Source organism: Nannobrachium achirus, assembly GCF_963921795.1.
Source record: "Nannobrachium achirus genome assembly, chromosome: 11".
Classification (NCBI taxonomy): Eukaryota; Metazoa; Chordata; class Actinopteri; order Myctophiformes; family Myctophidae; genus Nannobrachium; species Nannobrachium achirus.
In genome coordinates, this window is record NC_137820.1 from 16,056,902 (window position 1) to 16,071,901 (window position 15,000).

A 15,000-nucleotide genomic window follows, 5' to 3' on the forward strand; every position below is an offset into this window, starting at 1 on the left:
CCAGAGGTGGCCCAATATGATCTCCCTATAGTCCAGTGGTTCTCAACCTTTTCAGGCCGCAACCACCGAAATAATCATATTTTAACAGGGGACCCCCCCACCCTGACGAGCACTAAGAGTTGAGGCATTACATTTTGTTTAACACGGTTCTATTGTGAAAATAGCCGATCTACATGCTCACAACGCCTCGCAAATCTGCCTCTAATACTTGACAATTTGCCAATATTTAATTTGTCATTTCGGAAGGTATTGAAAAGTCCTTAAATTGTCACTTTAGAAATGTGCTATACACCTAAACTTTATGTTTGTTTACTGTTGAGGGAGAAAACAATGTTTCACATTAAGTTAATCATCTGGGGACCCCCCAAAATCATTTGGCCACTTGTTGAGAACCACTGCTATAGTCTAATCCCTTGCCTGAGACATGAGATGGACTAGGGGCGGGTTAAGCAATGCATATAGTACATGTGCATATATACATACCGTAGATTGAATGGCAGGTGCTATAGAAAGAGCCTGACCGATATCATTTTGCTATATGTTGATGTTTCCCAACCAGTGACAGAGGAATATTCTTTGTGCCATTTCCTGGATCCTAAATTCATGACCAACAAGGAATCTGTGTCTGTAAACCGGTTGAAAGCCAACAATGAATAGGGGATGCTGCGTGCATCCCTATGCTCGACTGCTACAGAATTTGCTTGACAATGAAGTGGTCTCCTTCCAACCTCCAACACCCCCCCCCCCCCCTTCCTCCCCCCTCCTTCCTCACCCGGTCTCCCAGATGTGGGGGAAGCGTAGGCGGGACGAAGAGGGTGTTTGTGCTCCTCTGGGTCCCCACTTCCTGTCAAGAGAGCGAGAGAAACTCCACATGTGCTGAGAACACACACACACACACACGCACGCACTCACGCGCACACACACACACACACACACACACACACACACACACACACACACACACACACACACACACACACGTGCACAAATGCTGTCACACACAAAAGTCTCTGGCAAGGCTTGTGTACCTCAGTCTGTGTTGAAGAATTACATGTGCTGTATTTAACCTCTTTGAACCCTACGAGAATAGCAGATATACAAGCATAACAACGTGTCTTAACGTTGCAACATGTGAGCTTGTAGATCGGCTGTTTTCGGTGAAGATATCTAATGTAGAGCGAAAACAGGAAGGGGACGTAGTATAGAGCCCTTGATCCCCAGTTAAAATATGATTATGTTGGGGGTTGTGGCCTGAAAAGGTTGAGAACCACTGGTATAGAGCCCTTGGGAATCCAGTCGATAAGTAAAGGGTTAAAACCCCAGTTATGTATTGCAGCGAGTTTCATAATCGGTAGCAAACTTTTTTCCAGAGTACCAGAGTGGGGACCCTGTGTGTGTTGTGTGCTGTGCATGTTTGCGCATGCAACTCCTAGTGTTTTTCGCCCATTCCTTGTCTCATAGTCGCACCTGCTTCTGTGTTTACGGCCTGAACTCGGCAGATGGATGTCATCAGTCCTTGGCAGTGTTTACTGTACCAAAACAGACTGTAATAACAACCGAAAACACACACACACACACACACACACACACACACACATGCACGTAGACACACATGGACGCTGCAGAGTACGTGGATGGTTGTGATGACTGCATGCGCTCTGTGGCTGTGATGGTGAATGGACTTCCTGCTCAAACTGGAATGTCAGTTATGTCCGTTAGGAAGACGCGAAGCCAGGAAACATTCTCTGTTGAGCTATTGTGTCTAGTAGTTAGTGTTGCTAACCTTGGTTGCAGCGCACACGTGCGAGCGTGCGTGTGCACGCATGCACGCGCACACACAAACAACACACAGCCCATTGCCCATACGGTACCAGCGGCGTCAGTTCAGAAAAAGCTAAGGTATGGCAACATGACTGGTGTCTTGCACGCGCGCCTTCGCGCGTGCAAGACACCATATGTTGCCATACCTTAGCAACAGGCATGATATATTTATTTTAAGAAGTACATGTAATATATAATTAATATATATACCCAATTGACTCCCCTGGAGGAGACCTTTATACAGTAGATATAATTGGCTTTGTGAATTGTGAACTCAAATGAATGTAGTAAATGTCGATACTGTACTGTACATAAACATGAGTTTGACCCCCGCCTGTGTTAACAACAACGTCTCTTGTTCTTTGTCTTTCTCAGATGACGGAGGGGAGGCGATGTCAGGTTCATCTCCTGGACGACAGGAAGCTGGAGCTCCTTGTACAGGTGATTCTTCCTCCTTTCCTCTCTCCCTCTCCCTCTCTTTCTTTCTCTCTCTCGCTCTCTGCGGACTCCCCTTTCATTCCTTAGCGTGAGAGAGAGAGAGAGACGTGATGTTAGCGCGCCGTCCTGAGGGGCTCAATTACTGCTGACCAAGAGAAAGTGGTGACTTTGCCTCGCCTTGCCTCTCACCTGATCCCTTGTTGCGTGCGCACATACAGTGAACTAGGGATGGGACGATACGCGATATTATCGTTTATCGTGATGAAAAAACACTCGTGATAATCGTATTGTGGAGATTTAATTCATCGTGAAGATTCGTGATATCGTCCTCCGTCATGCGCTGGGATCAGTTCACCTTTTATTTGCTGAGCTGCATATCCGGTACCACTTAAACCCTCTATTGGTAAAACGTACCTATAATATACATACTTGATACAGTCTTTTTTCACTCTATCAAAAGTCTTTTCCAAAAAATAGCAGATCTACAAGCTCAACGCGACGCGTTGTGAGCTTGTAGATTGGCTATTTTTTGGCAAATGTTCCACCTCAGGATAATGGATTTTGATTATCGCGACAATATCGTAAATCGTGATTTCTTTTTTCACAATAATCGTGATATGACATTTTCATATCATCCCATCCCTACAGTGAACCCAACTGTGACCCCCAGGCTCCCTGCAGAAGCCCTGCACGCAGACACACGGTTCACTCCTAATGATACCTATTCAGCTCTCCTGCTCTAACCTCATCCTTTATCCACACACACAGCCCACCGTCTGGTCGCCAGACTGTCTGTGTAATTAGGCCCCAAAACAGTAAAACATCCCCCATCCATGCATGCATCCACCCCCATGCATCCTTCTATCTGTTCGTAACTAGCTAATGATGCCTCATCCTACCTCCAACCGCCCTGCCCAAAACAATGCAAGCTCGCTTGCTCCCCCCACCAGTGGTGTAAAGTAACTTAAAGTAATTTTACTTAAGTAGTATTTCCAGTTTCCAATACTTTTACTTCTACTCTACTACATCTCGGACCCAAATATTGAAACATTTATTTGAAAACCTTAGTTACTAGATACTTTGCAGATACAAATTATAATATTATAAAACGTACATGAACCACTTTAGCCCTATTTTATGCCATGGCCATTTGAGTTTTGAGCTTGTAGATCTGCTATTTTCAAACATTTTGTACTTTTACTTTTGTTTCTTAATGTTCTTAATTAATGTCTTAATTCTTCATTTTGATTCCAATACTTTCATACTTTTACTTAAGTACATTTCTAATTCCAGACTTTCACATAATAACGTAACAGAGTATTTCTCCATCGCAGTATTGATACTTTTACTTAAGTAAAATATGTGAGTACGTTTTCCACCACTGCCCCCCACCCACCCACCTCCTCCTTCCCCACTCCCTGTGGGCCTCTCTGCAGTAATGATCCTCAGCTCCATCCCTCTCTCTCTCTCCCTCCCTCCCTCCCTCCCTCCCGGCTAGTCAGTCGGACAGGCGAGGGGTGCATCTGTCCTGGCCTGCTGGTCTGGCCTCAATGGCCATTTGACAGACTCATCTATGACAAACTATGTCTCCATTTACTCGACCCTCCAACAGCCCACCCCATCTAGCTCAACACCCTCTGCTTCCATCTGCCCCTTGGACTTCCTTGGACTGTGATTGTAGATGATGATGCTTCACTGTCTCCATCCCTCTGTCCCGGCACATGGCACTCGTTGACTGCGATGAATTGGAGCGTTTCTTTTCTTTTTTGTCTGGAGCCAGCTTTCCCTCCTTTCACCTCCCCTCCCCTCCCCTCTTCCTGACCTCCCCTGCCTCCCCTTGCGCCCCAACCATTATCCCATTCCGAAAGGGAGGGTAATCACTCTGGACCAAGATGAAGAAGAAGGAGTATAAGAAGAAATTATTGGAGATGAGCAGGCAGAGAGGCAGAGAGGGCTGAGAGCCGTGGGCATTCCTGGAAAGAGAGAGAGAGAGAGAGAGAGAGAGAGAGAGGGGGGGGGGAGAGAGATTAGGCCAAAGGAATGGGAGAATAGAGGTGAATGGAGAAAGGAGAGTCTGCAGTCAATGTGATTTGATTACTCGGGCAGAACTGATCGTCTCTTTCTCAAATAGCCTCCTTTCCGCCGCTCTCTTTCTTACTGTCTCTCCCTCTATATAATCTTGACTGCACTTCTCACTCTGCTTACGTCACCCTATACTCTCCCTGTGTCTCTCTTTCTCTGTTCTAGCTCTTATCTCACCTCACTTTCGTTCATAACTCTTTCTTTAAATGCCAAAGCACTGTAGTAAATTAGCAAGTGCAAATTTGCACCTCAGACACTATATAACAGGGGTCTTTAACGTCTTCAGGCCAAGGACCCCTTAGCTGAGAGAGAGATGAAGCAGGGACCCCCACAACCTTTTCATAGATTCCATATAGTTTCATGGTTTGACAGCACAATCATTGGATTCATGTCAATTTGTGTTTTCAGATATTTAACCACTTGAACCGTCAATACTTACTTACGTAAACTTCACCTTGACCTTTCACTCTGTACTTGGTCTGCCCTTTTTCCCCTCTACACCAAACCTCTTTGCCGAAAGTAGCTGATCTACAAGCTCACAACGCAAGAGGTGTTGTGAGCTTGTAGATCTGATATTTCTGGCTAAGGTTCTCAGGATTTGGACACTAGGGTTAAAATGCATGCATATAAAAAAGGAGAAAAAAGTTTCTATCACACAAAGATTTCTCTGTTCTATATCTTATCTCACCTCACTTTCGTTCATAACTCTCTTTCTTTAAATGCCAAAGTCAGGGGCGTCACAAGGGGTAGGAAAGTGGGACTGAGTTACCAGGGCCCAAGGTGGAGGGGCCCTAGTAACTTTAGCTATTGAAAAATAGCAGATATACAAGCTCACAGCGCGGCACCGAGTGCCGCGCTGCGAGCTTGTAGATCTGCTATTTTTGAAAAGTCGTGAAAATGTGCGCAAATCTTTGAATATACTGTATGTATTTTTTAAGTGAACATTTGTAACTCAAATTTTGCTTCTGGGGGGTCCCTGGAACTAGATATTTTGAGATGGGGGGTCCTTCACATGAAAAAGTTTGAGCATCACTGACATGGAAACAGGTTTCTTGGCACACATTTTCACGATTTTTCAAAAATAGCAGATCTACAAGCTCGCAGCGCGGCACTCGGTGCCGCGCTGTGAGCTTGTATATCTGCTATTTTTCAATAGTTAACATTCATGGGGGGCCCGCAGTGAATCTTTGTACCCAGGGCCCAGAATTTGGTGTGACGCCCCTGGCCAAAGTACTGTAGTACGATCCCATCCCCACCTCGTCCTCCCACCCTCCCCCATCCGTTCATGCTCCTTAGCAGGGAAAGAGGAGACGAGAGACGTGGGAGGAAGTGAAAGAGATACCAAAGGAAAGCAGAGAGAGGATGTGACTGACGGAGGTGGAAGAAACGGAGAGAGTATAGTGGAAATAATAGAAGTGCTCATCCTGCTGTGTGCTATCTTAATCATATCAGACCCAGGACATCTCCTTTCCAAGTGCAGTCGGTCCAGTAGTTCCACCCGGATTCAGATGTGTGACGCGTCTCAGAAGATGGGGCCTAGAGAGTGTAGCTGTTATACAGGATCAAAGGGCAACCATTGGCAGAAAATCTGAGAGTCCAGAAAAGTTCCAGTTATTTCAGTTTTGCCACTTGAATCATCCCTATTCTGAGGGGGAATATTTGCCAAGAATGGCAGAGCTACCACGCAATGCTTTGTGAGCTTGTACATGTACCGGTAGATCGGAGATTTGGACTGGAGCAGAGGGTAAAAAGAGTGAACCAATTACAGAGCTGAGCCCCATCAACTAAGTAGTTTACTTTAAGTATAAAGGGTCTAAGTGGTTAATTATATTATTAAACCTAATTTAACAGACATAATATTGGAGCAAAACACAGTTTTACTGTAAGTGCCTTCCAAATTTGACGAAATACCTCTACATGTTTAAGGAGCTGGCGGAGGGGCATGATGTGATCACCGCCACAAAATGTGGTCAATATATTGATCTGTTATATGGTGTCAGCTAATGCTGTTTTACAGTGTGAGAATGGCCATTCCATGCCCGTTTATGGCTCATGAAAAGACGGGGATGAGCGAGGGAAAGCATATGACAGGAAGAGAGGATGTTATTAACAGAACCTGGTCGTATAAATCAGGATACAGCAAGCTCACGGCTCTCTCTCTCTCTCTCTCTGTTTCACTCTCTCTCTGTTGAGCGGATGTTTGAGCAGACCATCGAGTGGTTAGCGGGACCGTAGAGAATTCCAGTGTTATTCTGAGTTTTCCTGTGCCTCCGACCGGGAGGAGAACCACGGCTCTTCTTGTTTGCCAACAAGGACGTCTTGCGCTGGGAGCAGAAGCTATAGCAGAGTCCAGTGGTGGAAGAAGTACTCACATATTTTACTTAAGTAAAAGTATCAATACTGCAATATAGAAATACTCTGTTAGGGTGCCCTCAGACCAAAATACCTATGAGAGTGGAATCCGCATTCCGCCAATGCATTTCAATGAGAAGGGAGCGTTTTTTGCAGAAATCCTCTGCTGGCATGAAACCGCTTCACTCTCATTGAAATGCATTGGCGGAACGCGGATTCCACTCTCATAGGTATTTTGGTGTGAGGGCACCCTTACAAGTAAAAGTCCAGAATTCAAAATGTACTTGAGTAAAAGTATGAAAGTGTTGGCATCAAAATGTACTTCAAGTATCAAAAGTAAAAGTACAAAATGTTTGAAAATAGCAGATCTACAAGCTCACAACGCATCGCGACGCGCTGTGAGCTTGTAGATCTGCTATTTCCAAATATCCAAGGTATAAAATAGGGTTAGTGGTTTATGTATGTTTTTTAATATTATAATTTATTCCTGCAAAGTAACTAGTAACTACATTTTTCAAATAAATGTAGTGAAGTAAAAGTGCAATATTTGGATCCGAGATGTAGTGGAGTTGAAGTACAAGTATTGGAAATTGGAAATACTCAAGTAAAGTAAATATCTCAAAACTTTACTTACACTAAGTACAATACTTTACACCACTGGCAGAGTCAGTCGAACGCATTGGGAGAGTAACAAGCAAAGCCAACCACCTCCACCACAGCATGTCTCTGAGGTGCTACAGTAGGCTGCATCATCACGTCTTGCTTGCATGATAATTTGACAGGGCTGTGGTCATGTCAGTGCCGCTGAATCCCCTCCTATGACAGATCATGTGGTGAGGCCAGGCAGAGCAGACACTGAACCACTGGATCTCCTTTGCTGTAATCAGCTCATATGCGTTGGCCACGGCTCTGTTTAATCCCGAAGTGTCGTTCACCCCTTCCTACCTTTGAGTGTGTGTGTGTGTGTGTGTGTGTGTGTGTGTGTGTGCGCGTGTGCACGCGCGCCCATGCACACGTGATTAGCCCTTTGTTTATTAAGGGATGCCTCATTAGCAGGGCAATGTGTTTCCCGGCAGGCAGACACACTTATTGGAAGTAAACCACGGGACCCGCATCAAACATCTGCACTCGCTCAGGTTAACCTGTTATGAGGTTGCTGATGGGTGAATGGCTTACTGAGGATTTGTGCCATTGTCAAGTTGTTGACTTTTACACCAATGTTTTGCTTTGACATTTAGGTTTTAATAATGATGGATTTTTATCCAGTTAAGATGACAACATGTCCCTGAAAAGATGCACCCTTCCAGTTTACTCTCAACATAGTTGACTGCATAGGGGATCTTCAGTGTGTTAGCCAGCAAACTTTCTCATTTGGCTAACAAATCACCTTGCCAAGAGTATTGCTAGCAAATTTGTCCTTCAGACGCTATATACCAGGGGTCTTCAACAGGGGGTCTGGGACCTCTAGGGGGTCCTCAGAGTTACTACAGGGGGTCCTCCAAATCTTTGAGTGATACAACTTTTTTCTTCTTTTTTATATTACCCACTTGAACCTATAGCATCCATATCCTGAGAACTTTAGCCGAAAATAGCTGATCTACAAGCTCACAACGCCTCGTTCTGCAAGGCGTTGTGAGCTTGTAGATCGTCCATTTTCTGCAAAAAGTTTTGGGGTAGAGGGGTAAAAGAGCAGACTAAGTAAGAAAGGTCAAGTTTATTAGGCCTACTGTAAGTATTGACAGTTCAAGTGGTTAAATATCTGAAAACTGACATGATAAACTGATGATTGTGCTGTCAAACAATGAAACTATATGGAATCTATGAAAAGGTTGTGGGGGTCCCTGCTTCATCTCTCTCTCAACTAAGGGGTCCTTGGCCTGAAAACATTGAAGACCCCTGCTCTATACTTTATCTTCACCACAACACTTTGGCAAATGCTTTATGAATGTACTGAAATGACTCCCACTTAATGGTGTATTAGTGAAAAGCTTCCCTCAAAAAAACCAAAACAATCCCTGGAGGCGCCGAGAGCTGGGCTAAACGTTGACTGTAACTTCCTGTCTGTGTGTGTGTGTGTGTGTGTGTGTGTGTGTGTGTGTGTGTGCGTGCGTTCGTGCGTGCGTGTGTGCAGATAGTGTTGTTATGAGTTTGTCGCTCAGCCTCTGTGGGTACACATTAGTGTCTCCTCCCTGCTCCTTCTCCTTCCACCTCCACCCAGGGGTGTCACAAGGGGGGGGGGGGGGGGGGGGGGTAGTGGGACTGAGTTACTAGGGCCCAAGGTGGAGGGGGCTGGAATTATTTCATGCTTTAACTATTGAAAAATAACAGATATACAAGCTCAAAGCGCGGCACCGAGTGCCGCGCTGCGAGCTTATACCGGTAGATCTGCTATTTTTTAAAAAGTCATGAAAATATGTGCAAATGTTTGAGTACATTTGTAACTCGAATTTTGCTTCTGGGGGGGACCCTGGAACTAAATATTTTGAGATGGGGGTCCGTGGCCAAATACATATCATTTTGGGGGTCCTTGATATGAAAATGTTTGAGCACCGCTGACATAGAAACGTAGGTTTAAAAAAAAAACAACCTTAGAAGCATTCAAAGATTTGACATTTTCACGACTTTTCAAAAATAGCAGATCTACAAGCTCGCAGCGCGGCACTCGGTGCCGCGCTGTGAGCTTGTAGATCTGCTATTTTTCAATAGTTAAAGTACCCAGGGCCCAGAATTTGGTGCGACACCCCTGCACATTAGTGTCTCCTTCTCCCTCCACCTCCACCTCGCTGTAATTCCTATGGAGTTTAATTACCTGTGCTGCTGAGGAGGCGCGCGCTAAATGTCGGTTAGCACTAATACCGTCTGAGCTAGCAGCAAGCTGTCCGCGCTGATAGATCGCTAGTACGATAGATAGCAAGCGTGCGCTCTGTAGAATGTGTGTGCGTGAGCATGCATGAATTCTGTGTTGTTCAGTCTCCGTGGGTATGCATCAGTGTGTCTCCTCCGTGTGTGCGTGTGTGTGTGTGTGTGTGTGTGTGTGTTTGTGTGTGTGTGTGTGTGTGTGTGTGTGTGTGTTTGCAGGTTTGTGTGTCTGTGTGTGGATATGCAGGTCTGCCGTGGTGCAGCATGTAATTTTACATTTGATGACTGTGTGTAGCTGTTTGCAAATGTGCCTGTGTCTATGTGTCTCTGACTGTGTGTGTCTATGTTTCTCTGACTGTGTGCGTGTGTGTGTGTGCGTGCGTGCGTGCACGTGTGTGCGAGCGGGCGTGTGTTGGTTCATGCACATGTGCAATATCATTTATTACCTGTCACTCAAGCTAGCCAGATCACGATCAGTATCCTCCTGAAACATTATTACACTTCCTCGAATCCTGTTAGAGTCCTGCCATCTCACAGAGGTGTGCTGTTTGTGTGCTGTTTGTGCTGTGTGTGTGCACTGCTGTGTGTGTGCTGTGTGTGTGTGTGTGTGTGTGTGTGTGTGTGTGTGTGTGTGTGTGTGTGTGTGTGTGTGTGTGTGTGTGTACGTGTGCGTGTGCGAGAGGCATGTGAGTGAGCAAGCGTGAGCGCTGGGTATATCCATTGAAGAACCCAACTCAATTACCTTCGCCTAATGCTCTTCATGTGCCTGTTATTGTGAGTTCAGTATTCATGATCACGCATCACGTATTCCACTAACATCATGTGCCTTTTGATTAGCACACTTTGTCTTCCCAGTTATGAAAATGGGATTCTGTCTGGGAGACATTTGCCTTTGTGCATTTTGTTTTCACCACTGTCGTTCGTTCCATTTCTTCTTTCACAGCATCTCTCCTCATTGGTCGCCGTGTCCGTCCGTCTACCAGTGACTTCTGTTCATTGGATGGATGTTGTGCTGTTGTGGCGTGCATTTATGGACTCATCTAATAAGTGTTGTTGTTAGGGCTGCTGTCATCTGCTGGGCAGTAAATGAGAGACCACCATGGTTTCAGACTCGACCAAAACATTCATTACAGCAATTACAGAAGGAGAGAGAGAGACAGAGAGAGAGAGAGAGAGAGAGACAGAGAGAGAGAGAGAGAGAGAGAGAGAGAGAGAGAGAGAGAGAGAGAGCAAAGCGAAAGGCAGGAGAGGGAGTAAGACAGGGGAAGAGAGAGACATAGGGATGGGACGATAAGCGATATTATCGTTTATTGTAATAAAAACACTCGTATTGTGGAGATTTAATTAATCGTGATTTCGTCCTCCGTCATGCACTGGGATCAATTCACCTTTTATTTGCAGAGCTGCATATCCTGCTTCTATAATTCTATAATTGGTAAAAGGTACTTATAATAATACGTACTTGATAGTCTTTTTTCACTCTCTCAAATGTCTTTGACCCAAAAATAGCTGCGAGGAGCTGTGAGCTTGTAGATCGGCTATTTTTTGGAAATGTTCCGCCCCAGGATAATGGACTATCGCGATAATATCGTAAATCGCGTTTTATATCGCGTTTTATCGACATTTTATATCCCATATCGTCCCATCCCTACATATACCATACAAAGACCTACAAAGAAGATGGCGAGTAAAAAAGCAGCTGTTGTGATCAAGTGTTTATCGGCTTGTACGTGAAGCTGATCTTCCAGTCACGTCCGTCTGTCCATACGTCTGTCCGTAGCACTGCTCCGCACCCTCTCTCTCTCTCTCTCTCTCTCTCTCTCTCCAGGGTCTTTCTGTGTAGAGGGATGTGTAGGCGTAGCTCTTATGTAGGATCTAGGTCAGTGTGTGTGTGTGTGTGTGTGTGCATGCACATGCATGCGCTGTGTGCATGACATCACCACCTTCCCTTTAAATAGCTTTCGGTAGCTTGTGTCATTGAAGCGGTAGTGCAGTGGGCTGAAAACAGAATTGGCCTTTGGGTGGGGAGGGAGGGGGGGTCGGACGCATCTGGACATAATTGTGTGTGTGTGTGTGTGTGTGTGTGTGTGTGTGTGTGTGTGTGTGTGTGTGTGTGTGTGTGTGTGTGTGTGTGTGTGTGTGTGTGTGTGTGTGCGCGTGCGTGCGTGCGTGTGCGTAATGTCATGAATTCATTTCGTTAAGGATTTATTTATTTAGATTGATAAGAATTCATTGTACTGCTTATTTATTCTTTCGTGAATTTTTAGGAGAAACAATATTCTTTTCTGATACTGCTTGCAGAAGAAGAAAAGAGATCACAAATGAAGCAATCGTGTGTGTGTGTGCGCGCGCGTGTGTGTGTGTGTGCGTGCGTGCATGTACGTGTGTGTGTGTGTGTGTGTGTGTGTGTGTGTGTGTGTGTGTGTGTGTGTGCATGCGCGTGTGCACGTGCACATGCACGTGCGTGCGTATGTGTAGGCAGAGAGGCACACCCCATGGTTAACCTCAGGGTGGGGCGCTCTGTTACTCAGAATGTCACAAACCAGCAGCATATGGCAGCAGCCGCCTGCTTCTGCTTTGATAGGCTCTGAAAGAAAGCTCCCAGCGCTGCAATGCATGCTGGTCCAGGACATCAACACATTTGGTCGGGAGAGTGTTTTTTGCAGGTCTTTCTGTCCGAGTGTAACAAAATGCTAACCTGCCGACGCTGGTGAATGCTAACCTGGTGAATGTTAAACTGGTCGGACCAACGGTGCTTAAAGGAGTAGTTCACCCCCAAAATGACTTTTCTTCCATTGATTACAAAACTTTGATTGCAATAAATTTACCCCCATTGATTCCGGATGGGGACCCAAATCCATATGGGTCCCCATCCGGAATCAATGGGGGTAAACTTACTATGATCACATTTTTGTCTTAGGAATGCAACAAAAACCAAAAAAATATTATTGAGCTCAAGTCTCCTTGGCGTGAGTAATCAATAGAAGAAAAGTCATTTTGGGGGTGAACTGCTCCTTTAATCCAGTTGCTTTTTTGATACACACGGACTGAAAGACCTGCTCTCGTTTGGTCACAGAAGCATGGAAACCAGGTTGACTGGCTAACTAGCTATATAGCTAACTAGCTATAGCAGCAGCCTTGTTCCACGCAGTGAAGTGGTGGAGGCCACAGCCATGACTCTGCAGAGTCCAGACAGTGTGGGGTGTTGGTCAAAAGAAAGCAGGGAAGAAAGGAAAGGAGAGACAGGAAGAGAAGGGGAAGGGCAGGGTACCTGCACAGTCAGCAGCATCCTCCACACACACTCCATCCATCTCTCTCCCTCTCTCTCTCTCGCTTTCTGCCCCCCTTGTTGGTCAGAATGCTTAGTCACTGCAGTAAATCGATAGCCGCCGGGATATGGAGTCACACGCGGCTGAACAGAACAACATGTAGTTTGTACGGTAACACTACGGATCACAAAACAAACCACTACTACTACACTGGCGATGTCGAAGCCAAAGCGCTAACTGGTGAACAGCAATGGCCCATGTAATAACAATGACCATGTCGTCGCTGTCGGGTGGGAACCTTGAATGTCCAAAACCGCTCGTTTCGTATTTATCGTTTTAGGCAACAGAGTCTTATGCACACCTAATCAAAGCTTAGCGATGGGTGCGTAGGCGGGGGTCAACATCATTTCAAACATGCACAAGAAGTACATAGGACCCGCACACCATCTTCAACTTGCCAAAAAAACTTTTTTTATTTAATGCAACGTTTCGGTCAAAGACCTTCTTCAGGCATCAGAAGGTCTTTGACCGAAACGTTGCATTAAATAAAAAGAGTTTTTTTGGCAAGTTGAAGATGGTGTCCTATGTACTTCTTGTGCATGTTTGAAATGGTATTTATCGTTCAAAAAATGTTTAAAACTAGTGAAAATAGCTGATCTACAGGCGTTGTGTGCTAGTAGATCTGCTATTTTCACTCATTTTGTGCGACATATATGTATGTATGTGTGCTTGTAGATCTGCCATTTTCACTTGTTTTGTGCGACATATATGTATGTATGTATGGTGAAGCAGGGCTTCACTTAACGAAAAAACGTGACGTTTGGACTTTGAAGTGACCATATATGTTTTCTGTTTTGGCCCGCAGCCCAAGCTGATGGCCAAGGACTTGCTGGACCTGGTGGCCTCACACTTCAACCTCAAGGAGAAGGAGTACTTTGGAATCTCCTACACGGATGAAACGTAAGTCGGCGTCTCTCTCGGTGGTGAAAGGCCACTTCTCTCAAAATTCTACAGGGGGTAGGGCTGTCACGATATGACATTTTATATGACGATTAATTGTCACTCAAATAATTGGCGATTAACGATTTAATTGTGTTTTTGTCGTTGATAATTACATTTCTGTTTGGCTTTTAGGCTTTGAAGTTGTACATGGTAGATATGACACATAACCTAAATATACAAAGAAATTACTGACATATTTGACAACTTACTTAAAAAAAATAACTTTGATAGTGGAAATAGCCGATCTACAAGCTCACAACGCGTCGCAGCTTGTAGATCTGCTATTTCCACTATTTCAGACATTTTTCAACATTCACGATTATGACGATTATGACAAAATAATTGCGATAATGTCAAATAATCATGATTAGACGATTATGTAATAATTGTGACAGCCCTAACAGGGGGCGTTTTTGACAGGTCAGCTCTGCCTCTGGTGGGCCCTTTTTTGCGGTGGTGGGGGGATTTGTTTAGTTATACAGCTGCATTCTCACATTTAGTGATGAACATGCGACCGCTGCTCGTTCATTTAAGATTTTTTTTTTGTTTGTGTCATTTTAAGGTAGCTAAGCTGCCCCAAACATTGGTGGTTCTGCACAAATTTGTTTACTGAAACAACTACGAATTGTGAACCTCAATGAAAAGAAAAGAAAAGAAAAAAAGAAGGGGAAATAGTTATTCCTACTTAGCTGTAGCACCACTTGGGCTTCAAAGATAGCGTTGGGAATCTGCCTATTGTGACCTAAAAGTAAAAAAATAAATATAATTTTTACATATCAATTTATTCATTATAAACACATGACTGACCACTTTAATCTACCGTATGTTGATTTACCAGCTCTGGTCATATTGTATATAAATAGATCTTTAGACACTTCAGCGTCTGTCTTTGTAGATTCAGACCTTTGTGATGGCAGATTTATACTCGTAATTTTCTATAATCATATAAATGTAACATGACATGTCTACAGAGTTCTTCTGTACAGGGAAAGAACAAGCTAACAGACTGTTTCAACTGCGCTGTGGATGTTTTCCCCTTCACTCGATTGTCCTGGTGAGCAGGACTTGTTAGTTGAACTTCTAGGCAGGCTCACAATCTTCTACCATATACAGTCAGCTGGAAGTGAAGTACAATTACAATTTAGGCATTTAGCAGACGCTCTTAATAGAGCGATTT

The 15,000-nt window shown here is 44.6% G+C and overlaps 1 protein-coding gene across 2 annotated transcripts in view; it reads left to right on the plus strand.

Annotated features, from left to right (window-relative positions):
* frmd4a (FERM domain containing 4A) overlaps positions 1–15,000 on the plus strand; it is a gene marked incomplete at both ends in the record, with an annotated part of 123,926 nt that overhangs the window by 47,496 nt on the left and 61,430 nt on the right. For both annotated transcript variants that reach the window (XM_080737442.1, XM_080737441.1), the window contains 2 exons: positions 2,197–2,262; positions 13,687–13,781. In XM_080737442.1, the coding sequence (XP_080593568.1) occupies positions 2,197–2,262; positions 13,687–13,781 (161 nt within the window). The remainder of the gene's footprint in view (positions 1–2,196; positions 2,263–13,686; positions 13,782–15,000) is intronic.